The 27,109-nt window shown below is 43.5% G+C and overlaps 1 protein-coding gene across 2 annotated transcripts in view; it reads right to left on the reverse strand.

Annotated features, from left to right (window-relative positions):
* The window catches only part of Ephb1 (EPH receptor B1), a 416,160-nt gene that overhangs the window by 37,215 nt on the left and 351,836 nt on the right, over positions 1–27,109 (reverse strand). For both annotated transcript variants that reach the window (XM_047563813.1, XM_047563814.1), the window contains exons 11-12: positions 15,387–15,634; positions 8,252–8,467 (exon numbers count right to left, since the gene is read on the reverse strand). In XM_047563813.1, coding sequence (XP_047419769.1) covers positions 8,252–8,467; positions 15,387–15,634 — 464 coding nt within the window. The remainder of the gene's footprint in view (positions 1–8,251; positions 8,468–15,386; positions 15,635–27,109) is intronic.

Below are 27,109 nucleotides of genomic sequence, written 5' to 3' on the forward strand. Positions count from 1 at the left end.
GGGCTGGGGATGTAGCTCAGTAGTTAAGCCCTGCTGGGTTCAGTCCCTGGTACGAAAATACCAAATAAACAAACACAAATGCACACACACATGCAAAAAACATGGCCACCAGAAGACAATGAAACCACACTTTGAAAGTGCTAAAGGGAAGGGGGAACCCATGAATCTGGAATTATATATTCAGCAAAATTATATTTCAGGAATGAATGCAAAATACAAACATTTCTATGAAAAAGGAAAAGTAGGAGAACTTATAGCCTGAAGACTTGGACTATAAGACATGTTGAGGACAGCTCCTCAAACTGAAGGAATGGGTACCAGAGGGAGACTTGGATCTTCAGGGATGACGGAAGAGCAAGTGAAATGGTAACTATTTTGAGATAACATAAAAATCTTCCTCGTAATTTCTTGAAAATGCATATGGCTGTTTAACACAAAAACTGTAGTACTGTCTTTGGGATTTTTTTTGGGTGGGTACTGGGGATTGAACTCAGGGCCACTCCACCACTGAGCCACATCCCCAGCCCTATTCTGTATTTTATTTAGACAGGGTCTCACTAAGTTGCTTAGCACCTCGCTCTCAGCTGAGGCTGGCTTTGAACCCACTATCCTGCCTCAGCCTCCTGAGCAGCTGGTCTTTGGGATTTTTAATGTGTATAAATGAAAAAACAGAGGTGAGGTGTGGTAAATGGACCTGTTTAATTTGATTACATGGCTTATTCATTTTATGTAAAGTGATACAATGTAAACCCTAAGTAGACTATGAAAAATTAAGATGGCATATGTGTGTGTACTTAATACACACATTATATAATTCTGGAGTAATCATGAAAAAAAGGTGCAAAGGAATGGAGCTGAAAATCAAAAGATAAATTAAAAATACTAGCCTGCCCATCTCTGCCTGCTGACGGGTGGGGAGGGATATGATAGGCCTGGCCTCTGTGTGCATCACTTGGAGAGCAACAGAGCCCATGACCAAACAGGACAGCTGACCTGGATTCTAAAGATACTCCTTTGCATGGCTGTTGAGAGGACAGTGGGTGGAAATAGAGAAACAGGCTTTCTGGGACCTCACAAGTGACCCACGTTGGGCAGGGTGGTCTGGCACACCCAGGGCCTTGGAGTCATGGAGACCTAGACTGAAGGGCCAAAGCTATGTGGCTCACATAGCTCATTTGACCACTTTGGGTCTTGGACTCTTTGTCTTCAAAGTGGGAAGGTTGGACTTAGAGCAAACCCTTGGCAATTGCCTCTGTGGGAGACAGGGACAATGGGGGAAACCCCTATGCCTACCTTATATGTATCCGTATTGCAAACGCTGGGCTCCTTCAAGCTCAGGGTGATGGTCTTTCCCATCCCACTCCTTCCCAACTGAAGTACATTTATACCCACTGTTTTTATTCCTGTCTTTATGCCAGTGACTCCCAAATATCTGTCTCCATTTCTACTTCTCCTCCATGCTCTAAACCCATGTATTCATCTGCCCACCCAGTAGCTCTACTTAGATATTCTAAAAGCACATAAAAACCAAAGGGTTCCAAACAAGTGCCTCTCAAAAATTTGTAGGTATCAGAATCATCTGGAAAGTGTCAGTGGCAATGCACAAGCCCAGACCCTATTCTACTTCCAGGAGTGTGTGCCTCTGTGGTCCTTATTAGCTCTCCAAGTAAACCTGCTGCCCACCAAATGTTGGGATACAAGCTTTTAGGTGCTTTAAAGCAGATCCACAATCTATTTGCAACCTTCTACCTCTCCGGCAGTTCCTTTCCGGCACGCTCACTCTCAGAGAATGGAGGCATCCATCACCCATCGCAGAAACAGGCTGGATATTCAGCATTGTCCTTGGGCCTCTGTCACCCTCTCTTCTAACACCATGCACCCTCAGGTTCTCCTGTGTGACCCCACGCACCCTCTGCACTGTATTTCCTTCATCCCACGCCTGTGGCCCCACCGTCTCCCAGGGCATCTCCCTGCTTCCTCCTCTGGCCTTTCCCATCTACCCTCCACACTGCATCCAGGGTCACTTTTCTTTTAATAGTTCATTTGGAAGCAGTTTCATATCTCTGTAAAAGTTGCAGGAAGAATGCTTACACCCTGTTCACCCTAAAAGAGCAACTGTCCCAGAAATGTCCTAAGTATCACAAGTTAAGTCCTGTTATCACACCTCACAATCACAGTTTTTTCAGTCTCCTTGTCTTTCATGACCTTGATATTTTTGAAGATCATAGACCGTTTAATAAAATGCACCTTAATTTTAGTTAGTCTGCTGTTCCTGTTAACATGACCCAAGTTGCATATTTTGAACAGAGTATTACAAATACTAAGTTCTTATCTTTGCATCTTGTAAGTGGTACACAATGATGCATTTTGTTGCTGCTGTTATAAATTTTAAGCATTTGATTCAGATGGTATTTATCAAAATTCTCTGCTGTAAAGTTACTTTTTCCTTTTTTTATAATAAATACTTGGGGAGAGATATTTTGAGGCTATGTAAAATCTTGTTCCTCTTCCCATGTTCTCCCCAAATGTTAGTATCCATTGATGTTTGTTATTTGAATTAACTGTTAATTCGATGCTCACTAAACACTGAGTTTCTAATAATATCATCCTTTCTAACTAGAGGGAAAAACTTTCTCTTGCCTCCATTTATTTATTCATTGATATTTATAATCATAATAGGCACCATTTTACTCAATAGGTTATAATCTATTAGTATGATTATTTATTTTGAGGCTCAAATGATCCCAGAGTTAGACATTAGGAGACCCTTCATGCTGGGTATTGTGCTTTCTGACATCCCCCTCATTCTTTGAGTACTTTTTCACTTTCAGGTACAAAAAGGTGTGCTGGGCTCCTTTTATTTTCCCTGCCAAGGCCCTGGAAAGGGCCATTCCTCTAATGAGTCCTGGTTGCTTTCAGTGAAGTACACAGAAATAAAAATCTAAGTGTCGGGGTGTACTCTTGCTACACGGATGTTATTGCTGCAGGCTGTCTGAGCCTGTATTTATTCTCTGCCTTGGTATATTTAAAACCACAAGCCACAAGCTCACACTGATACCTCTAATTCCAATTCCACACTACACAATTCATCCTAGTGTCCATGCTTTCCATATTCACATCCTCTCTTCCAACTGCTCCCTCCATCCCCAATACATTTCTTTCTTTTTTTTTTTTAATATCCCTGTACAGAGCTAATCTCTTCATCCTACTGAGCTGGTGGCCCCTCACACATGGGTCCTGATCCTCCATAGGTCTTGCCTCCCTTGCTCAGGACACCTACTTTGGTTCTACCTGCTGAATGGTTTTCTTGATGAAAGAAAACAGGAAGAAAGCCAAGGAAAGTATTTTGTCTTTATCTTTTTGTTTGCTTGTTTGTTTTAAAGGGGAGGGGGGAGAGATTGGAAGGAAAAGGCAAGAGAAGATGCTAAGTTGTTTACCTAAGATAAAAATCTATTAGCTTAGGGTCATGTCTGTCCATGCATGTGCACGCACACATACACACACACACAGCTTGAATGGTTTCCATTGGCTATAAATTCCATCACAAGGGTCTGAAAGACACTATAAGATGTAACTGCTGCTGATCTCCTGGTGTACTCCCATCTTGTTCTCCAAATGACTGGTACAGAGCTACCTTCTCATATCTAGTTCATTTTTTCTCTTGTTTATGAGGCTTTTATATGTGCTGCTTCTCTGCCTCTGTGGTCTAACCTGTCACATTCATTTGGCAGAAAATGCCATAGACTGAATGTCTGTGTGTGCCCCAAGTTCATATATTAAAGCCATAACCTCCAATGGGATGGCCTTTGGAGATGGACCTTTGGAAGTAAACATAGGTTAGATCATGAAGGTGAGGTTCCACGTTGGGATCAATGCCCTTACAAACAGAGGAAGAGGCACAGATCTCTCTCTCTCTCTCTCTCTGCACATACCAAGGAAAAGCCATGTAAGGACAGGAAGAGTGTCCACACCAAGAACCTGACCATGTTGTCTCCTTGATCTTGCACTTGCAGTGTTCAGAACTATGGGAATAAATGTTTGTTATTTAAGATACTCAGTCTATGGCATTTTGTTATGCAACTCAAGCTGACTAAGACAGTGACCTACTCTTCAAATTTCTGATAGGACAACATCTCTTCCTCTGGAAATCCTCCTTAATACTCCTAGACATAGGTGGGACATTTTGTTATTAGTACATTTTAATCATGATCTTCTAGAATAGCATGGCCCCCTTTCCAGCTGGTCATTGTGCACTTATTAAGTAGTGTCTGGTTAATTCACTTTGACCTGACTAAACTAGATGTTATGGTTTGGATATAGGGTGTCTCCTGAAAGCTCGTGTGTGAAATAATGCAGGAATGTTCAGAGGGATATAGTTAGATTATGTGAGCTGTAACCTAATCAGTGGATTAATCCATTTGATGGGCTAATAATTGAAAGGACTACTGTACTGAGTTGTGACTATACACAGGTAGGGTGTGACTTGAGCAGGCAGGTCCCTGGGGTTGTGCCTTTGGGGTATATATTTTGTCTTTGGCAAGCAGAGCTTTCTATTTGCTTCCTGGCTGTCATGAACTGAGCTATTTTCCTCTGCCATGCCCTTCTGCCATGATGTTCTGCCTCACCTTGGGCCCAGAGCAGGGGAGTCAGCTGACCATGGACTTAACATCTGAAATCATGAACCAGAATAAACTTGCCCTCCTCTAAATTTTTCTTGTCAGATATTTTGGTCATGATGAAGTAAGACTGAGTAAAACATGCGAGCAATGTGAGAGCAGTAATGATCTTTCTGGTCATGATTTTGTCACCAGCTTGTAGCCCAGTACTGGCACATAATAGATGTTCAATAAATACATGTCATGTGAACAAGTTATTTGCATTTTTAGAAGCACAATTTGTTTACTCAGAAAATTTAATTTTTCCATTTTAAACAAAAGGCAAAACTTGAAGAAATCGTGTAATAAACATGGTAAGGTCAGTAACCACATGATTTTGAAGAATCCTGCAAACTCTTAGGGTAAATAAACTTTACAATCTAGAAGAAATACAAAACTACAACAAATGATATAAATAATGTTCACGGGAAAATAATATGGGAAAACTTTTACCTATGAAACTTTTAATGTAAGTTTTATGTAAATTGTATATTTGGCTCAGATCATTACTTAGATGATTCAGGATCATTAAAATGTTAGTCCTTTCAAAGGCAAAATAGAATTCATTCAAAATAAAAATGTGAGCATCTGGGTGTATGTGCATGTTTTAGAACTGGACAAGGTGATTTTGAAATGCAGTTGAAAGAAAAAGTAGTTGAGGATAGCCAAGGACTTAGGAAAAAAAGTAATGAATAATCACTTGATTTGCCCAAACAGTAAGGTTTTTCCTAAAATTGTTATAATCAGAATAATATAGACAGTAAAACTTTTGCTATTTGTTATTATAATCAGAACAATATGACTGAGTACAAGAATAAATAAATCAATAAAGAAGAATTGAGAATCAAATGTAGTTCATATAAAGGTCTTAATGTCAAGGATGACATGTGATTCAATAAAAAATGAAAAATAACTATAATGCACTAATAAAAAAGAGTCAAAAAATGAATAATATTTTTAATAAGTGATGTTGGCATAGTTGTCTTTTTACCTGAACAAAGCAGTGTAAGAGTACATTTCCCAGTACATATTCAAAAATAAATACCAGAATACCCCTGGTATCTGTCAATAAGAAAATGGATAAATAAATAATAATTCAGCAATAAGTAAGAGTAAATTCCTGCTGCACACAACAACTTGAATGATTCTCTCAAACATAGTGCCAAGTAAAATCGACCAGACACAGAACATACACTGTGTGCTTCCACTTACATGAAGTTTTAGTATATGAAGTTCTAAAATAAATCTTGGGTTGGTAAAGTGGTGTGTGTATGTGGGGGGCATGAGAATCAACTGGGGAGTGACCTGAGGGAACTCCCTGAGGTGATGGCCATGTTCCCTATCTTTCTGGGAGTTTGAGTTGTATGCAGTTGTGCATATTTGTTAGAACTCTAAATATACCCTTAACACACGTGCATTCCATTATATGCAAAAAGTTTTCAAACACAAAATAACTGTAAACAAATATTTAACTTCAGGTAAAGACATGTATGACATTATGTGTGGGGGTGATATATATAATGTCTGCAATTTGGAAATCAGTCAACAAAATAAAATGCAGTGATGGATAGACAGAGGTGTAGATAGAAGTTATAAGATAAAACAGGTATAGAAAGTATTCATTCTAGAATCTAAGTGGGAGTGTATGACTATTTCTGTCAAATTCTTTCAAATTCTCCATATACTTGATATTTTTAAAATAAAGTGTTTGAATAAGTAAATAAATTTCAAGTGTACCAAATAGTTAAATATAAAGTAACTCCCTCAATAAAGTAGTACAGAAAACTTTAAGTAATATTTTATCACCTTTGAGTGAGGAAAACCTTCAGGATGAATAAAGAACTGTAAGAAGATGTAAAGGAAAAGATAGATATTTTTAGATGCATGGATATTACCCACGTTGCAAGTCAAAGGCAACATAAGCAATCAAAATAGCCACAAACTGTGGAGTAATCAAGTCATATGGGACAAAGGGTTGACATCACTATTGGAGAGACCCCCTGACAACCCAACAGAAAAATAGGTAAAAAAGATGTACAGACAGGGGAAGAGGATCCCGGTAACTGTGTGAAAAGATATTAATATATGTGTTTTGAAAAGGCAAATTAAATAAAATGAGGTACCCATTTTTCATTGTTGGGTTAGCAAATTTTGGAGATGGATCATCTCCAGTGCTGGTAAGGATGCAGGAAGCTGGACACATTTCTGAGCAGGAGGTGTGAATATTTACAAAGTTTGTGAAAATCAATGGGGAGCAAGAATGCCCAAGGATACACCAGAATTCAGAGAAATAGGCATATTATGATCCCAATTTTATAGAACAAATACGTTCAAGTTTTTGAATAAAGAGAAAAATGTGAAAGGACACACATCTAGCTGTTAAAAATGGAGTTCACCAGGGATTAATAAACTTCAACCTGACGATTAGTCTGACTGGTCACATTTTTACAGTCCGTAAGATCAGAATGATGTTTATAACTTTTAAAAGGGTTACATTGTAAAGGGCTATATAATTATTTAAGCAATGTCCTCTATTTTGCCTCTTGGCCAGCAAAGCCTAAAATATTTACCACATGACCCTTTAGGAAAAAGGTGATAGACCCTGCCTTGGGGAAATGTTAATTTATTAGTTATTCTTTTGCTTTTACTTCCCTGTATCTTTTAATTTTTATAATACACATTTGCAAGTTTAAAGAAGAGATAGATAGGTAGGCAGGGAGGTGGGAAAGCCAATCACTTTGGACACTGTTGGAAATGGATAGATGGAGACAAGAGGAAATCAGGGATACTGGTCAGGAAGCCACTGTAACAGTCCAGACAAAAGAGAGTGGTGGCTTGTGGCAGGATGGTGACAGCAGAGAGGAAGAATGGCACAGATTCTATAGGAACCTATTGGAGTTGCTGAGGGATGGGACACAGCAAGGCCTGGGTGGAGGGCAGAGAGGCAGGGACAATTTCCGGTGAAGTGGTGCCAGCTACCAGGGAGGATCTGTTGGTAAGTAGCTCCAGAGCTCTATTTTGGATTCATTATAATTCTAAATGAATTCATGTGGTTGAAGCAGTTGGATTTAGATGATTATCGCTGCTCAGGATGTGGACAGGGAGATTCAACAGGAAATACCAATTTAGGAGTGCTCATCATGTGGATGGTACTTCAAGATATCTGGAAGCCATGTAGAGGGAAAAGAGAGGGAGACCCAGAGTCCATCTCATGATGCAGTGCCCAACCCATCTGGGGACTGAAACTCTCAACCATGCCTGGAGCCTGCTTCCTGCTGACAAATGTCTCTGGTGCCTTGTTCACCTGTATGGGTTCTCCAAAATCATCTGTTCCCATATTTTGTATTCCCACTGGCCAAGGGACACCATGGCTTTAGAGCAGGCATGGGTCCTCCCTGTCACAGCCTATGCCCAAATTCTTGCATGGACAACTGGCTGCTATTATTTCCCCAGAGTTGGATGGTCTTCCCAGTCTCCAGATCCCTCCTTGAAGAGATCAGTTCAGGTGCCAGTTTTTTCCCAGATGCCCTGTCACAAGTCCCCAGCCACCTTTTAGTCGCACCAGGCTTTCCCTGAGAATATCAAGAAAGACTCACCAAGGAGCTGGTGTAGGTGGGGTCTGAGGTGTCATCCTGGAGGTAGCGGGAGAGGCCGAAGTCGGACACCTTGCACACCAGGTTACTGTTGACCAGAATGTTCCTAGCCGCCAGGTCCCGGTGCACGTAATTCATCTCGGACAGATACTTCATGCCAGCAGCAATGCCCCTGAGCATGCCCACCAGCTGGATCACTGTGAACTGCCCATCGTTTTGCTGTGATAAGACATAAAAGGCATCTGGATCAAGACAGGCTTCAGCGGCTAAACAGAAGCCGAGGTGCCATGGCCCACTGCTTGCCAGCTTCTGTCAGTGCTGGGCACAAAGCTCACCGCTGCCCCTTCCCTTCCCCTCCCCCACCCTCACCCTTTCCTTGAATGCTCAGCTTTCTTCTCGCCAAGCCCTGTCGATTTCATCTCCAAATTACATCTCAAACCTATCCACTCCTCTCCCTCTCCACGGCCACCATTCCAACCAAGTCATGGTCATCCATCACCTGTAACAGCCTCTCGTGCCGGCCCCCGCTACAATCCATTCTCTCCACGGCAGCCAGAACCATCTTTTAAAGACATAAATCAGGCCATGTCACTCCCTGGCTTAAACTCTCTAATAGCCTCCCATCGCATTAAGGAAAATTTCCAAACTGCTTAGTGGTTTGCCCACAAGACCCGTGGGATCAGCTGCTACCTTGCCTCAGCCCACTGGACCCTTCACTCCTGGGCTAAGTAAAGCCACTGTGACTGGCAGCCTCCGTTCTCACCGGCCAAGCTCTTCCTGCCTTAGGGCGCTTATACTTTCATTCCCTCGGTTTTCGGCCCATAAACCGTATCTACTTCTCCTTCTGGTTTTGCTTAATTGTCTTTTCTTCAAACAGGACATCTTGGTAACTATTCCCTCCCTCCACACCCATAAGGACTTCCTGACTACTACCTTTCAGCACATGGCCCTATTATTCTTCTTAACACACGTCACACGTTATAATCTTGTGCATGTTCCGTGTCCACCTGTCTGTCTTTTGCTGCTTGACTGTAAGCTCGTTGAGGACAAGAACCCCTACCACTTGTGGTCACCACAGAATTATCTCTCAGTGCTGAAAACTTTAACAGAGAAGGAAAACAAAACTCAATAAAAGTGAGTTGAATGAATTTCTGGTTCACCTCTTTCTGTTTTCAAAATGAAATGTGTTAAGTCACCTTCCTTGGGAAGCTCCAGTCTTTATGTGGGATAACCACACCCACCTAATGGGGACCAGGGCAGGAGCTCAGGCACAGGGTCTGGCACTCTGAACTCTGCTAGCTTATGGGAGATGTTGCTGCTCCTGCCCCTGCCAGCATGCAGTGCTGCCCTCTCTCCGGTCACTGGTGGGCTTACTGAGTTTCTTGCTCGGATGCCCTCCTCCCTGGGTAGACAGACCCCTCAATTGAGGTGCCTTCCTCCTGCTGCTCCAAAGCTCCTGGCTCTTAGCACTGCAGTCATTGGTTAAATCAGTGGATCCTGGGTCATGTTGCCAAGAACACATTTTCCAAAGGGTCATGGGTTGTGTTCTAGAAGAACAGTACAACCCAGGCACTGGGGTGCTCTGGTTGGAGAAGAGGTGGAGAGGTAGGAGGAGGCAGGACAGCCGGGGTCTAGTCAGTTACTGCTGAACACAGGCCCTGGGAAAGGCAGCCACACCTTCTGCCACACAGTTCCCACATGAAATGCAGAAGCCATCAGCAGTGTGAAGAGCTCTTGGTGTTACACATAGCACTCACGTAACATTATTTTGTTTAAACGTGTGGACACATCATTTATGCCTGTCTTCCTCCAAAAGCATTTTTCTATGCAAAAAAAAATAACTATGGTAACATAAAAGACTTATTATAAAAATACCATGTTTATTAGAGAAAACCCTAATAATGAAGAAGTCCAAAAACCAATGTATGAACTATTGAAGACTATTTCTCATGGAAGGTTGCAAACCAGGATCCATCTTCTGGGGGATTATGCCCACAATCATCTGGAGTAGTCAAGCAAACTGACACTCCCTCTTCCTTCCTGAGACGGCTGCCAAAGGGAGCGCCCCCGAAACACACTGGGTTTGGCACCCCACATCCAGGCTGTTTCTAACTTAAATCTCAACCACCTCCCAACCTGCCCAGAATACTTTCTCAGTAACATTTTCTTCCAAAAGAAAAGCGCAGAGCTGCTGTTGGAAACTCTGACTCGCTTCCAGCACACGTTGCCCATCTGTGAAGGCTGGATGTGGAGTGAGTGAGGCGAATCCTCCTTCTCACTAATGAACTTCAGTCAACACCTTCTCAAGAAGTTAGCCAGCCTTTCCCTAGCGCCACACGTTTTCTCCAAGTGGGTCCCTGGGGATTTGCCTCCTCAGACAGTTGTCATGCAGCTTCTGTAGAATACAAAAATGTATCTCAGCTGCAAATCGCAGGCTTGTATTTTTTCAATGCAGTTTGTTATTTCCCCTCTGTATGTGTAGACAACAAGGTGGTGAGAAATGAATGCCTCTCTAAAGAAGCTGACGTTTCGGGAGGGCCTGGGTGGTGGCTGTAAGTGGCTTTGAGAAGAGCAATGCTGGAAGTTCGTGGCCATGGGTCTGTGTGTCTGCTTCAGGTCACTGGAGTCTTCCTAGAGCTGCTTTATTATCTTATTGGTTTTAAAACTGAGATCAGTTATCCTCAGCTCCCGAGTTTAACAGATGCCAAGAAGAGGTTAAAAGTCTGGGCTCTGGAGCTAGACAGACCCAGGTGGAATCCAGGCTCTGCTGTTCCCTGGCTGAGTGAGTTTGGACAAGTTATTCAACCTCCAGAGCAGTGATTTCCATATGTGTGAAATAAGAACATTTGTTGTAGGGTTTGGATGAGCGTAAATATCTTCTCTCAGTGCCTGTTAATACTAAGATGGCAGCAGTGGTCACTGTTACCATCAGAAAGGCCCTAATGGCCTCCAAGTCAGCTCTTCTCTGTCCTCAAATGTGCATAGTGAGACACTGAGGGCTCTTGGGACCAGAATTCTGGGGTCCTCATAGTTTCCAGGGTGTGCCTGTGAGATATCCTAGGGCCATTGTCCTTAGAGAAACAGTTCCAGTACATTTTGAGCTCAACAGGTAACAGGTAGACATCCGTAATATACCCCATCATCTGTCCAATCATGGTAGTGGATGACCCAGATTTAATGATGCAGGACTGTAGTTTGAATCAATTAACAAATATCAATCTCTTCTATTACTTGACTTGTGAATAGCAAGTCATGTTCTATAGAATATCTTTTGAGCCTTAAAATTGGTCCTGCACAGTAGGCAAGACAGGGAATATTATATTATTTTGATAGACAAGATAAAGGAGATCCAGAAAGTTTATGTGATCAGCCTTAAATCACTCTATGTGGTTTTGAGTTATAATAGGAATCTAAATCTGGAATGGCAAATTGCTTCTCCACTGACATTCCATCTCTGATCGACTGGTCATGGCTGCCTCAAAAGCTGGAGAAGATGGCCAGGCACAAGCTTCACAGGGAGAAAGGCCACGACTGATTAATGATGCTACTCTTATCTGGCCTTTCACTCCTGCCCAGTGCCTCATCCACTGGACTATGCAGACTCTGCAATGTGCAACCCAATTTCCTTAGGGTGTGCAGGGGAACCACATATCATCACAGGCAGGGTTCTGTCTGTTGAATTCATAATCTTGGTGAAACCTAAAGGTATAAACATATTAAAATTTTCTGACATGTTCAATTGTCTCATGCTCAGTTTATTGGTATAACTTCCAGAGATTTGAACATCAGCATACAAAACAAGCAAGACAGAACAACTAAACAAAACAAAACACCACCAACAAACAGATATCTTAGTGACTTTGGGAAAGAACCTGGCTCTGTGCTGAGCATATGGTAAAATGGTACAGAGAAGAAATACAGACCTAGGTGGAGTGATTTAAAATTTCTTCCCTTCATGAAGTGCTTTCTGCTGAAATTGCTTTTCTGAAAATGCACTGAAGCCACTTGCTGGCCCTTATATTAGACAGGAAGGATTTAGGTATTTCAACTTTCATTGACAAATCCACTTCAGGAAATGAAACCCTTATTTGATTTGTTTGAGGAGAATGAATCATAGATTTTTTTTTAACTGAAAGAGAACTTTCAAGCTCTTCCAGCTCAATGCCTTTAGTTTATAGATTGAAAAATTGAGTTAACAGACTTGCTCCAGGCCACAAGGTGACTCACAGAAGAAGCCAAGGCATCTGGGCTGCTATCTTCCAGCATCATCCCATGAAGAGCTTCCCTGCTCAGAAGTGGCCCTGTTTGCCATTACTCAGTGACTTCCAAGAGTCTTCCAGTTATGGCCATCTGTGAATGAACCAGCAGCAAGCACAGGATCCTGCTTTAGGCAAGAAGACATCATGGAGCATGCTGACCTTCTTAGCTAAGGCATGGAACATTGACTGGCTTCAGGAATTGTTCCTAGACTAGGGAAGAGTCGCCATATTGAATCCTTTGCATCAGAGTGCCAAGGGGGAAATGTTTAATAATGAATGTGTATAATCTACAATCCTTGGTTCAGTCATTTAAAGACATTGATAATAATGAACCACCTACTGAGTGTTTGCTTAAAAAAATAAGAGTGTTTCCAAACCTTCTAGAATGTGAGAATTTCTAGGTCCTGCAACAAGGGAGGAACAGAGTGGATGGTAAAACGCCGTGTCTGATGTGCTGGCTGGATCCCTGTGAACCTGACCCAGGGCTAGACCCGTGGCCCCTCTCCAAAGCTGTTGGAGGAAGCAGTTGCATGAATCGAGGCCTATCCCTTTTTCTTCCTTCTCTGTGTGGTGATCCTAAAATTATCCTCCTTCCCAGAAGATGGACCCTGTAGAACTGAACTGATGACCTATTTTTTCAATTTTATCAAGCAGCAGATACATCAATTAATGTTGCTAGGCTCCAGGGTTTGGTAGTAAGACTGAAATTAGATTTATAGATTACCTGCCTCCACACGGTGCGAGCAGTGAGAAACGCTTCATTTCCCCTCTGCTCTTGGCACTGCCTGCTCTCGCCGCCCCCTTCCAGCCATGCCCTCTCTTCTGTTTTCCTGGGCTTCTTTCTTGCTCCTGGGTTTTCTCCCTCTGCACACTGGGCCACATCATCATGAAAAACACTAGTGTCCGACATGCGCCTCTGTGTCTGGAGACCCAGATGGAAAAAGGCCCTGGGAGGAGCAGCAGTCTGGAGTTTTGATTTTCACAGGCTTCTGAGATGAATCTCCCTGTCCCTTGCATGTCCTGGGGAAGGAGTCTGATCACAGTCCTCAAATCCTGTGGTGACTTTCTCTGAAGTACAGTCAGGTGACTGGTAGGAAACAAATGACTCATGAAAGGGTCTCAAGGCTGGTCCAGAAGATCCTTTTTCTTCTAACATTGCCTTCTATTATTCATGTTTATTTGATTGTCTTCATGAGGTCTCTGATCACAAATGAATGTCTGGAGGAAAGCATAGACCTTATCTCGCTCTGATGTGGCCACAAAGGCAGTGAATGAGATATCATGTACATATAGGAGCTTTAAGTCCTGCTCTATGATAGCTCTGTGTTCCATTTGTGGCAATAAAAAACATGACATGGGGAGGTGACAGCTAGAAGCTTTGGGCCCTCAGGTCCCCAGGGCAAGGACTACTTCTGAGGCAGGTTGTATTTTGTGCAATGGATGTAACAAGATCTTCCATCTCTTAAGAGTAACAGGATATTGGGTTGCTGTCCTCCTTTCAAAACATGGGAACTTTTTTCCCCCTTGGATCTTGGTGGGCTTGTCACTGTGGTGAAAGTGACACTATGTGACTTCTGAGGCTAGATTACAAAGAATACAGCTTTCATTTCCTCTTCTTGGGATACTCATTCTTGGGACCCAGTTTGACCTAAGAAAGCTAGAGCAGGCCATTTAGAACAGAGAGCTGACATCAGTTAACTGCCAGTTACATGAATGGGTGAATCTTCCAACAGTTTCAGACCTTAGCCCTTGACCTGCTCCAGCTGGATCCACGTAGACCAGAGATGGAAGCACACCTCCCTACAAACTCTGCTCCGATTGCAGACTCATGTGCAAAATAAATTATTGTTGTGCTAAGCCTCTGAAGTCTGGGGTGATTTGTTACACACCATTAGAGCATGCTACTTTCTTTTCTCTTGGTTCAGCCTCCAGCATGGGTCAGGTCAGAGAAATCACCCCATCACTGATTCAGTGACTGGTTATGAATGAATGGTCATTGGTGGTAGCTTTGGTGATGTGTGTAGCCTGCTCCTGGTATTACCTGAAGTCCTGGCTCGTGCACCTTACTTTGATGGTACCTATCCCTGGGTCTCCTGCTCTCACCCAGTCATTCCACTGAGCCTCTTGGTCTGAGGCAGGTCCTGCTCTCCAGTGCAGGCTCAGTTGGCTTCCAATCCCTGGACACCAGCACCTTGGCTCTCTACCTCACTCACTCCTTCTTTATGTGGCTCCATGATATCCTAAAGAAATGGAAGTGGCCCCATCATGGGCCTGGCCTCATTGGGGCATATTCTGACAATAACCTTCTGTAGGTCTCCCAACCAAAAGGCATTCAGCAGTCTACCACCTCTGCTGCAGGTTGGTTGGGAGTCAAAATTCTTCATCAACACCAGAAAAGATGTCTGGATACATGTGACAGAGTCTTCCTCTTCCCTGTCCAGAAAAGTGTCTCCTTGAAGGACAGCAGCTTCAGCATCAGAAAAGGACAGCCCATTTTATCTCTAACTGTCCATGAAGGAAGCAGGCTGGGAGAGCAGCTGTGCTGGCTAAAGGCATCTGCATGAATCACACAGGGACTTGGGGCCACCAAGGGTCTCTTCAATCTCTGTGATTCACGCGAATGCCAATGGTCATTCTTGGATCTGCTCGTTTGTTCATCCAGAAGGTATTTACGTAGGCCCCCTCCATTCCACCCTCCCTCCGAGTTGTTCAAAGGCCCTGCTTTGTTCTCTTGTTTTAGCAACAAATCACTGCTAACCTTGCTAATACCTCCAACATGCACCCAATTGATACAGGTGGTTCCTGAATGGTGGGTTATCCTCCCAGGTGGCTTCTCCCCAGGCTTAGATCTCTCTGAGTCGTCCCTGGGTCTCTCTTACCCTGAGGAAAGAATCCAAAGCACCATTCTCCATGAACTCGGTGATGATCATGACAGGCCGACTCTTGGTGACGACGCCCTCCAGGCGGATGATGTTGGGATGGTCAAACTGGCCCATGATGCTCGCCTCGCTCAGGAAGTCCCGACGCTGCTTCTCTGAGTAGCCGGCCTTCAGGGTCTTGATGGCCACGTAGATTTCCCTCTTGCCTGGCAGTTTCAAACGGCCCTTGTACACTTCTCCAAACTCTCCTGCAACAAGAAGAATACAATTAGTGTCCTCGTCCTTCTCAGTCTGTGGAACGAGGGGCGGCATCTTAGCAACAGCAGCGGCACTCAACATGGAATTGTGATTCAAGTGGCAGAAACTGAAAGAGTGTTCTCTCATGGTATCTGTGACGTCTCGGCTCTAATCAGTTCATTGCAAAACACAAAAGGAATACTAAAATATGTTCCTTATGTCGGTTCTTAGAAATAGTTTGAGCAACTACAGTGGAATTTCAGAATACTTGTATTTGTCTTGTCCCATACTTAATTTTTTTCATTTGTGTCCCCAGAGAAGTAATTGAAATGAGGTGGTCAGTTTTCTTTGGCAGAATCCTAATTTATTTTTAGCAGGGCCTGATGCAAGGGATGGGGGTGTGTTTGGGTACTTTAGTTCGCTGACTGAGATCTACACTGTCTATGTTCCTCCACTGCTGTGAGGGCAATGGGGTCTACTGGGTCCTCCAGAAGGTGGACATGAAAAAGTTAGGAAAGGAAGAAGTTTCTCTGAAAATTTGAAGGGGAAGGAAGCAGGATTGGGCAGGAAGAACCCAGATCACAACACGATGTGACCTGTGCAGACCTAACAAACTCTCGGGTAACCTAACTAGCAGCTCTGCAGCAAAGAGCTCATGTTCCAGAAATAGCTGGGCCCTAACAGCTTCCCCCAGGCTCAGCCACTGGCTGGGGGCTGCCCGGAAGAGCCAGGCCTCTTCAGGAAAGATGAGGCCGACCCTGTAGACGGCGAAGGTACTGCAGCCAGAGGCTGTCAGCTAACTGCACTCCTGGTCTCCAAATGGCAAATGATTTCTCCAAGTGAGTCTGTGTTTGTACACCTCCATTGGGGCACAGCATTTAAACACTTCTGCAGTAGAATCACCAAGAATAAAAATGGTTCTGGCGACACTATTTCATAGCTGCCTAAACAAAAATCTGTTGAATCTTGCTTAACGTACTCTTAAAAGTTCTTCTCTGATTTCACTTGGTTTTGTAACGTCCAGTACTTTCATGTGAAACAGTAAAGTATCTACTTGTAATCGCCTCACTGAACTGTGTGTCAAAGGCCTGTCAGGAGCAGCAGGGTTTTCCACCAGGAAAACTTTATTTTTTTCATTTTCAACTTCTGGAAGAAAATAATGGAACAAAGTGTGAGCAATCAGAAAAATTACTGGCTGCATTAGAAAGGCAAGTTCCCATCCCATGAGATTTCGTTGGAAGTTCCTTTTGTTTTCTATTACTGAAAAGATTGGAAAGAAGCTGCTGGACTTATAAAACTGCTCCAGAGTCTACTGAACTTGACAGAATACAGGGCTGGAGTAGAGGCTGGTTTAAGAACCATTAGGAAGATTTCAATCCAGACCTAACACCGAGATAGATATCATTTGTACCATGAGTTTTGACGTTGAATCACCTGCTGCTTTGGTGAACTGCCTGAGATCAGACTGGGACTCTCATGGTCGTAGCTTGCACATTCACTGGAGGGCCTGGTATGTGGCAGGTTTGCCAATATAAGTTGGCTTGTCATATGTTATTTATCTGACCTTCCCCAGGCACACTCTTGGATTATAAACTGCTGAGACTTGACCGCTGCTTTATCCAAAAGTAGAAGTACCAGTTTTAAATTTCTGTGTCATAGGACGTTCAATGCAGCCACATCTTCCAGAGTCAGACACTGAGGGACTAAGTCAGAGAATGGCTGGAAAACAGCACCCTCGTGGACCGATCGACGGGTGCTAAGTGTGGACTTTAAAAGATGTCCACGTTCTATTGTTAAGTGAAGAAGAAAAGCAAGTATGGAATGTGATACGCAACTTAGGCCCATTTGAGATGTCTGTGTATGCAAAGAAACATTGTGAAAAGTTCATATCAAATTTATTTTCAAGTTCAAATTATTTTTAAAAATGGGTATAGTAGAAGGACGTGGATGAGAGGGAAAGGTAGAGATTAGGAAGCCTGAAATAGTTACTTTTATGTTGTTCAGGTTGTTATCATAGGCACTACTTTGGTAGTTAAAATGCACAAAATTTAAAGAAAGTTACTGAAAAACAGGCGCCTGTCACATGGATGTATGCTTATGTCTCTATACGGGCATGCATGTTTATGTAGCAAACATATATGGAACGTATCCTTGCCTCACTTTGACCTAATATATATTCAATAATTGTGAACTGAATGAATAGAAATTGCAAGTTTAATAAGTATACTTATTGAATAATATTGGTTAGTATTTCTTCCCTGTAGCCAGAATAATGACTTTTTTTTAGGAAAAAGGCATAGTTGAGAGTTGAGGGAAAGAGTATGCCAATTCTTCTTGGAGAAAGAAGATAAACACAGATATTTATTTATTGACCACCTACTATGCGCTAGGTGTTTTGCATGTCTTGTTCCATTCTATACTCACAATACTCCTGCTACTGGGGTATAATCATTCCCATTTCACTAATAAATAATTAATAAAGAGGCACAAAGAAATCACGCCCCAAGTCACAAGAGCCAGAGTTGTGGTTCATGCCTGTCTCTTTTCCTACCATTCTGACTCTGGATAAGAAGTTTCAATTCAGGGACCACCATGTCCCAACTGAGCAATTCCACACAGTTCATATGTAGTGACTAATCACAGCCACTCAGGACCCAGGCAGGAGTAAACAGAGAAAGTGAGACTGTTTCAAAGACAGATGTCATTCATCTAAAGCTCCTGCCTGGATGTAGGTAGGATCAGAATATTTAGGAATCAGAATATTTATCAATTTATATACATCAGTATATAAACAGAGTTTGGGAGAATACTTCAGATGACTATGATGTCCCCCACAACATACACAGAAACACCCCAGTTGAGAAATTCTGTTCTAACCAGTGGTTCTCAAAGTCAGTGGGCTCCTGCAATCTCTGGGGGCATTTTACAGAATACAGAGGCCTGAGTCTCACCTCAAGATTTTGAGTAATTGGTCTGGGTGCAGCCTGAGCATTGACATATTTAAAAGCTACCTGCAAGATCAGTCACATAATTTGCAGTGCTTGTGTAAAATAAAAATGCAGGACTCCCTGTTCAGAAATTATGAAGAATTGAAAGACTGACAGTAGAACGGTCAACCAAGTGTAGGCCTTTCTGAACACGGGGCCAGGGCTGGCTGCCCAGGCAAATCTGAGGTGTGACCAAAGCTGAGAACCACGGTCTAAACCAACCAACCATATTTCAGATGGATTATTGAATGGCTCAAAGCCCCAAAGTTCTGGGACTTTATCTCTGTGTTTGAATACTTTTAAAGTAGGTCACCTCTCACTGTGTAGGGACCAACACACAGTGTGGGCTTTATCAATATGAATTAGAGAAAGAAGAAAAAAAGAAGGAAGGAAAATAGATGCGGAGGCTGTGGCTTTGAAAAGTTGTATCTTCATAGAACGTTGTCGATCAAATCACTTTTCTGATTGACAACTGTGTCTTCATTGATCTTTGTGGCAGTGTGGTCTCAAGTGCAGCACTTCTCAGACTTTAGCATTCAAGTGCATCTTCTGCAGGGGACTCATCACAAAAATCATAAAACAAAACCATGCTCTTGTTGGGCTGGGCAAGGTGGGTTTTGTCATTGGCATCGCCGAAGGTCACAGTGTCACCTATCTTAGAACCAGCTGCTCTGAAATGCCTTAAAGAACAGTGATTCTGTTAAGATTAGTTCCTTTCCTGTTTGGCAAAGAAACAACTTCATATTCACCAGGCCAGCAGATTTTCAACACAACAACAGCAAAGAAGTCACTCAATACCGGGGCCTCGCTCAGAGGCTGTGTTTACCTGTACAACTAAGTGGCCCCCGAGTGCAGTTGGGAGGGAGTCTCCCACAGTGTGCAGGGGAGGAGGCTCTGTGTCAACTGCAGATCACATCTGGGACAATGGCCTTGTCTGAGTTCTCCATGTCTCCAGAGACTCAGCTCTCTCATCACTTCAGAATAAAAAGAAGTAAGAAACCATCTTGTCTTCCTTAACTGGGTGTAGAGGAGTCTATGAGAAAGTGTTTTCTAAATGACAAACTGTTCAAGACACTGGTGGTAGAGACTAAGAAAAGATGAAACAGATAGGAAAGGGGAGTGCAGTCTCTATGTGTGTGTGAGATAATGAAGGGGATGGGGGATAAAAGGCAGGTTTCTGCAGCCTTGGGAGTCAAGTTCCTGATCTAAGATATGCCAGGGGCAGTGGGGAGTCCCTTTGCCAGGCACCTGGGCACGGAGCAAGTTCCCAGGTAAACCCAGGATGCCAAAGTCTGGGATCTCTGGGCCTTTGGTGTCTCCAAAGCCTCATAGGGAGGTGGGAATCAATAGGTATATTGGTGTTATTAATAAACAAAACCAAAAATTTGGGGTCTCAGAATCTAAGCACTTGCAGTTGCCTGTAATATTTGCCTTTAGTTTCATAATTCTAGCTTCAAAAACCTTTCATTGCTTTCTGAGAACTTTCTGTAATTGGGGCCAGAACCCTGCTGTCTATGGTCTTATTTGCTTATTGCTTATATGCTGTCTTATTTGCCATGATCTGAACTCTTAACAACTTTCATGTCTTATGAACTCCCTGTCAGGGTACTAATTTTTCATTTATTTTAAGAAAAATGATTAAAACCTAAAAATAATTGTAATAAATCAAGCACTAACTTTACATTTAAAACAGCTGCTTATAGGAAATGATTCTGCTGGGTAGCAGTTGTGGTTGATTCTCTTCAATAGTGAAGACAGCCTGCCTCATTTTGGTCTGCGTGGGCTTTGAAAATGCCATGCATCTTTGCAACTGACCCTGGGTTCTCTCCCATAACCGAACATGGACTTGGTTAGTGAATAGCTCCTTCGACTTCAAGCCAGTCAGGGACACTCAGCAGTGGTTCTCAAAGTGTGGTCCATACCCAGCAGCATTAGCTAGGAACTTGTTAGAAAATGCAGTCCTGCCAGGTGTGGGTGGTGCACACCTGTAATCCCAGCAGCTCCCAGGCTGAGGCGGGAATATCCCAAATTCGAGGCCAGCCTTAACAACTTAGCAAGGACCTAAGCAATTTAGCGAGACCCTGTCTCAGGCTAAAAAAATAAAAAGGGCTGGGGATGTGGCACAGTGGTTGAGTGCCCTGGGACCAAAAAAAGAAAAGAAAAAAGAAAAGAAAGAAAGAAAATGCTGTTCTGAGTCCCACTAGACCGAGTAGGTGGGCCCTGCGGTTTGGGCTTTAACCTGCTTCCTGGTGATGCTAATGTCTGGTTCAAGTGTGAGAACCTGTGCCCTGGAGTCTTCCAGTTCCTGTGATTGTCCTCCCACACAGCTACTGAGATTATTCCCTACGAGTTTCAGCTCCTTGCCAGTACCTCTTTCCTACCTTCCTTGACAAAATGAGGAAGAGAGAGAAAGTGGTTCAGCTATGTTCAATGCCTCAACTATTATCTATAAAATCAGAAGGAAAGACTTTTCAATTTTTGAAAATGAAACATCCACCCTGCCAGCAGGTATTTTGAGCAGTAGCTTTTGGCTATGTGCAGCATGAATCTACACACAATTGCGTTCACTCTCACTTTCTCTCTCTCTCTCTCTCCTCTCTCCTCTCTCAGCAGCATTTTGAAGTCACAAACTGCCTTGGGGGGAAAAAAAGGAAAGCAGAATTTCTAGTTGCTAATTCAGGCTCACACCAGATATGGAACTTTTAAAGAATACATTTAAATGAAGATTTTAAGAATGAATTTTAGCAAGTTTGAACCCACTAGCCCGTGCAAGGTTAGCACTCAGCCCTTGGTAGTAGGACCATGACGTGCATACCACCAGCTTCTGATCCTGCGTGGAGGACAGACATTAATAATCGATCACTACCATCTTCATCCTTCCAGCCAAGTTCCCCAAACGCCCACAAACCAGGCTCCTGGGGTAGGTAAACCTGAGAAGAGTTCTGGTTGTTAGTCATGATGGTTGTCCATGATGTTGAAAGAAAAATAAACTTCTCTTTTCTCCTAGATCTTTACTGCATTACCATATGGGGATAATGAATTCTGAGGCAGCAACATAATTCCCAGCAAGGAGGCTTGGGTATTCCAAACTGCACAACAGAGTTTCTCATCATAAGCAACGGCTGTATATTTAGCTGCTCTTTTCCACAGCAACCAAAGTGGCAGCAAGTGTAGGGGTTACTTTCACCAGGTCCAGAGCAGATACATCGGGGCCTAAATTCTAACTGTATCATTAATTTGACTGGGAGAACACCCTTTATAGCAAGCTACCCTCTGAATGTTGATCTACTCAGCAGTTACAACAGACACACACATAAACATAAACTTCAACACGTGGGGATACCACGAGGATTAAAGGAAACGATGCTGGTGAAGTCCACAGGGTCATGCAAGGCACACAGAGGGTTCAGCACATGCTGGCTGCTTTCAGTGCTTTGATTATAATTTCTGGAGCTATTGATATGATTTCCTATTCCAGAACCACCATACTGTCCATCTTCACTCTGAATGACCCCAGGAGCATCAGGCTGCCAGGCAATTTTTGTGCCACATATTCCCCAGAGACCCGCTGGGCCTTCCTTGGTCTCTGATGGTGACTCTGTCTCCATCTCTGGACATAACACACATTCCTTCATCCAAACCATCCTCACCCAGTCTCTCACTGCAAGCCCCCTTCTCCCTTGGGATCAGACAAGGTGGAAGATCTGAACTGGTAGCTGCTTGAGTTGGAGGAGGAGAATGTGTTCATCAATTACAGTACAATTGGCATGTCTTCTGAAAAACACCTCCTGGGGACACCTCTATGTATGTTTCATGCACTTGATGGTCATGATCAGGCTGCTGCATTCAGTTATATGGGTTGCATACTGCACAACACAGGAGTGTCATTCATACTGTAGGGACCAATCATACAAGCAGCCCTGGGTTATTCTCTAGGTAAATCTACTGATCCTACTGCTCCCAATTAATCAGTGCATTGGAGCTGGCTTATCAGGTGATTCCTATTAGTCAGACTCATAGGAACAGTGAGTTGATATTTTCCAAAGGCACCAGGGTGGACTGTTAACCTTGCTAAAGATGCTGCAAATGGTGCTATTATCCACAGGGAGAAGAGAAGGGCTGGCCTTCCTTCATCACTGGGCCACTTTTGGAGCACCAAACAATTCATGACCACACTCCACCTCCCTAGCTTCTCTGCAGTCTCCCAAACACTACCTAGCTATCTATATTTTTTAAAATTACTTTTTATTTTATAACCGACATGGTATTAGTACTATTTATGGGTATGGTATAATAATCAGATATATGTATACAATGTTTAATGATCAAATCAGGTTGAATAGCATTTTTATCTCCTCTAATATCATTTCTATGTAGTGAGAACCTTCGAGGTCTTCCTTTCTAGTTGTTTTGAAATGTATAATTAATTGTAGATATTTGTTGCCCTACTATGCTCAAGAACACTAAAACTACTTCTACTCTACTCTAATTGCATTTTGATCCCATTATTTACCCTCCCTCCATCTTCTCTCCCCTTTTTCTTCCTTACCTCTAGTGACAACTGGTCTACTCTCTACTTCTATGTGATCAACTTTATTTGATTAATTAATTTATTTAGGTATTTATTTATTGTACTGGGAATTGAACCCAGTGATGTACCATGAGTTACACCTTCCAGATTTTTATTTCTGCTTTAGTTTTCTCTGAAGGAATTATTTTCAACACCATCTACAACAAGTATTTAATTGAGCAACTAAGCCACACACTAGGCCAGGTCCCAGACTAAGACAAACACCTATGTTCTCTCACTTCTATGGAACCTTGAACCTCATAAGGAAAGGGGAGCATTAAACAAATTATTGCATAATGATCAATGAAAAATTATTCAGTTTTCTGGGCGGGTGCCACACCTGGTTCACAACTGTTACTTTTTATTCCTTTGTTCAACATCCTCTATCTATAACTATAGAAGATACTTTGGCAGTTGATGTGATTCTTCAGTCTCATTGTTTCTAGATTTTACTTCATTGGCCTTCACTCACATGCACATGGCTACTCTCCACGCTCTGGGTGCCAGAAAACCTTCTTCTGCCTTAAAGTTGCCTCCATGCCACCTTTACTGTTGACTCTAATCGCCAAGCCTGCCAGTCTCTCTATTGACCCTACTGGGTGCTCCCCTGGGAGGGAGCAGATGCAGCCTCCCTCCCACCCCTGATCCCAACAGCCGCCCTAACACTCTTCCCCACACCCAAGCTAAGCCCCAAGACTGGTCCCCAGGCACCCGAGAGTTCACTCACCCCTTCCTTTCACCCTCTTCTACCCTGATCCAGGACAGCAGGTATCCGATTCGGCTTCCCAAACTCCATCCTATTACTTACCCTCCTCTGAAACCTTTTTTCCACATGATAAAATGCACATCACAGCCTCCAGACCTCTAGGCCAACCTGATTCTTCAGACTTGTCCTCCTCAGCAGCCTTCTCTCTTCCTTTGTCTCAGCCCATCCAAGCTGCAACACCCTCAGGGCCACTCAGGTTCCTCTGCCCTGGGCCCTCCCTTCCATCTAGTCTCTCTTCCCATCTCCAGGGCTACATGTCCTCTGGGTCCCTCACCTCCGTCTCAGTCTCTCCCCTCCACTCATGATGAGTGTGTATCTGTGTGCTAGACAACAACCCTGTGAGGCAGGGACTGTTAGCCTCCAGTGTATTTTTCCAGCATCCACCAAGGTCACGGGCACAGAGGCAATGTCTAATGAATGAAGATCTTCTCAAAGTCTAAACTTAATCCCTTCTACAGAAAACACAGCTCTCTTCTCTGACTCATATGCAGGAAGCACAGGCTTCTGCCACCTTTCCAAAATAACTACACAGTCAGGAAGGCAGAGACATGCTGGTAAGTGCTCAACTATGGGCCCTCCAGAACGTGCAGCATCTGCCAATTCCCATGGTGTAAATACTCCTGCCCTGGGTGATGTAGAGCTACCAGCATGCCACCGAACAGGGGGTGGCAAGAGCTGCACACAACAGCTGGCACAGGTGTGTTTTCCTCCTGAATCATTTCATTGTCCTCTTCTGTCACTATCCTATTCTTTCTAATGCATCTCACAAAAACTTATATTTTTCTACTAAATTTCATCCTTGAAGGCTCATGTCAAAGGTCATCTCCCTTGTGGACCTTTCCCGATCCCCCTGAACACTGCCCTGTGTGGGTGGGCCCAGCACTTTGTACAAGCTGGTGCTGTGGGCGGTGTAAGGGTTAATGACTCCAGGCCTGCCTGTTTCCACCAAGACCATCAGGCCTTGGAGGGGAGAGCTGTTTCTTCATTTACGGAACCTCACATCAGGGAGAAAGAAGTATCCAGCAAAAGTTTGTTGAGAGAAAGAGAAAAGGAAGAAGGGAGGAGACGAGGAAGAAAGGAAGGAAGAAAGGAAAAAGCAGAAGGAGGGAGGGAAGGAGAGGAAGGGAAGAAGGAATAAATGACTTCTGATTCTTCCTTCTGGTTTTTTTTTTTCCGTTTTGTTTTGTTTTTACCATAATACAATCAAGTTTTTACCCCTTGTTCCAAATCTTCCAGATGGCTGATCCCCTGTTACACTGTATGAATCTCATCTTAGAAAAGATATTTTCTTCCTTGACCTTCACACCAGCTCCTTTAGTGGAGTTGGTCTCAGCAAGGTGGGGTGTGGGGGAGGGGAGAGCCATGGCAGAGGAGAGAAGGAACTGGAGAAAGATTGAATCCAGCCAGGGGTGTCTGGTGCTAAAATCCCATCAAGTTATGCACCGTGGGTTCATCTCCACAGGGATTAGCTCTGGAATCACAAGGAGACGGTTCTCTAGTAGAGGGTGGTCAGCAGCAACTGAGCAGAAATATTTACACCATGCTGCTGGGTGTCACATAAATTGCTAAACGCATCACTCCACAATGCCAAGTGAGCCACAGAGAGGACTGACCGCCTTTGAGCAGGACGCACAAACACGACAATACTGGCAGATGCTTCGCACAAATGGAAGGTGAAGGATGGAGCAGGACCATCAATTGTCCCTTTATGGGCATCCAGCAGTTAGTGAGCTCACCCCAAATTGAAGCTCCCTGCAGGGCCATAAAGTGAGAAGGCTCTTCACTCCTCCCCTGACAAAGACAGGAAGGGGCTGGTGTGTGGGATGAAATGCAGTCCCCAGCACATCACTCTAAGCACATGACATAAATAACAACATTAAAATCACTGGCACCATTACCACAAGCCATAACAACAATTAATAACGTGGGCGAACAGAGCGCAGGCCTGAAAAGCCGCCTCCCCAACACTCTTTCAAGTTTACTAGAGAAATCTGAGCCCCTAAGAGGAATCCAATTTATCTGCGACCCAGCCTTCCAAGGCATGATCCTTAAATATGTCACCATCTAAGGAGGAAGAGAGAATTATCTGCACAGAAGTGAGCATTCTGGTTCAGTAGCATCGTTAATGACAGTCCATGGGAAATACATATAGATTCCTGTGGATCCAATTCTGGTTGGTGGCTGGAACTCCTGAGGGGTGGTGTGTCCTGAGAGGGAAGTCCCATCGCCTACCACAACGCGGCTGAAGGAAGTACGAGGACCCAGCTCCTCAAGAGGGAGACCAGAGCATGAAAAAGGCGGCCTAATGGGACAAGCTTTCAAATGTGACTTCCAATTTCACAGATGACTTTTTGACCCCTCGGTGCATTAAAAGAGGCAGTGAGTCGAAGAATGGTGACAGTCCCCCTAAAGATAATATATGAAGTGGCTGTCTACGTCTTTGACTGAACATATTCGACTGGGTTGAAATATTGTTGGGAGATACCACTCTCTGGTTTTCCAAATAGTGATTTGAATAAAACACCGCGGACCCAGGAGCACGTTAGTGAAGAGAACCTGAAGAATGGCGAATGAAGCTTGAAGAAGAAGGAAAGGCAAAGAATGTTGTAGAAGAAAAAAAAAGGAGGGGGATACAAATCCAATATATCTTTTAAGAAGATTTCTAAGAGATTGCAAAGAGATTATTTGTCATCACGTTTGGAGATGTTTTATCTCATTTACACTAATAAGGTTGAGTCCATTCAACTACTAATCCATAAAAGAAAGATGAGTATTCTAGATCAGTCTTTAGGTCTGACTTCCTGAGAGCAGCTTAGTTCTGGGCTGGGCTGGGTTCCTCTGCCAAGGCATGATCTGGCTCCAAACGCATGGACACAGGAAAAGGGGGAACTCTGGATATGGCAAGAAATCTTGGCCCACAGCCACCGAGGAATCATCGTTGGTGAGTGGATACTAGATTCAGCTTTTAACAATTCTTATTTCTTTCTAAGTCATCTTGACCAAGTACCCTACATCTCGCTCAAATGCATTTGGTGGTCCATTTCTAGAGCTATTTCTGAATTTTTGAAAACTAAAGCTTCTCTGCACCACCAGACAAGCCCAGCCACTGTGAGCAAGGCCCCTGAAAGAGTCTAAGGGATGTCCTCTCCCCGTCCTAGATACG

This window comes from Sciurus carolinensis, chromosome 9, assembly GCF_902686445.1.
Source record: "Sciurus carolinensis chromosome 9, mSciCar1.2, whole genome shotgun sequence".
Taxonomy (NCBI): Eukaryota; Metazoa; Chordata; class Mammalia; order Rodentia; family Sciuridae; genus Sciurus; species Sciurus carolinensis.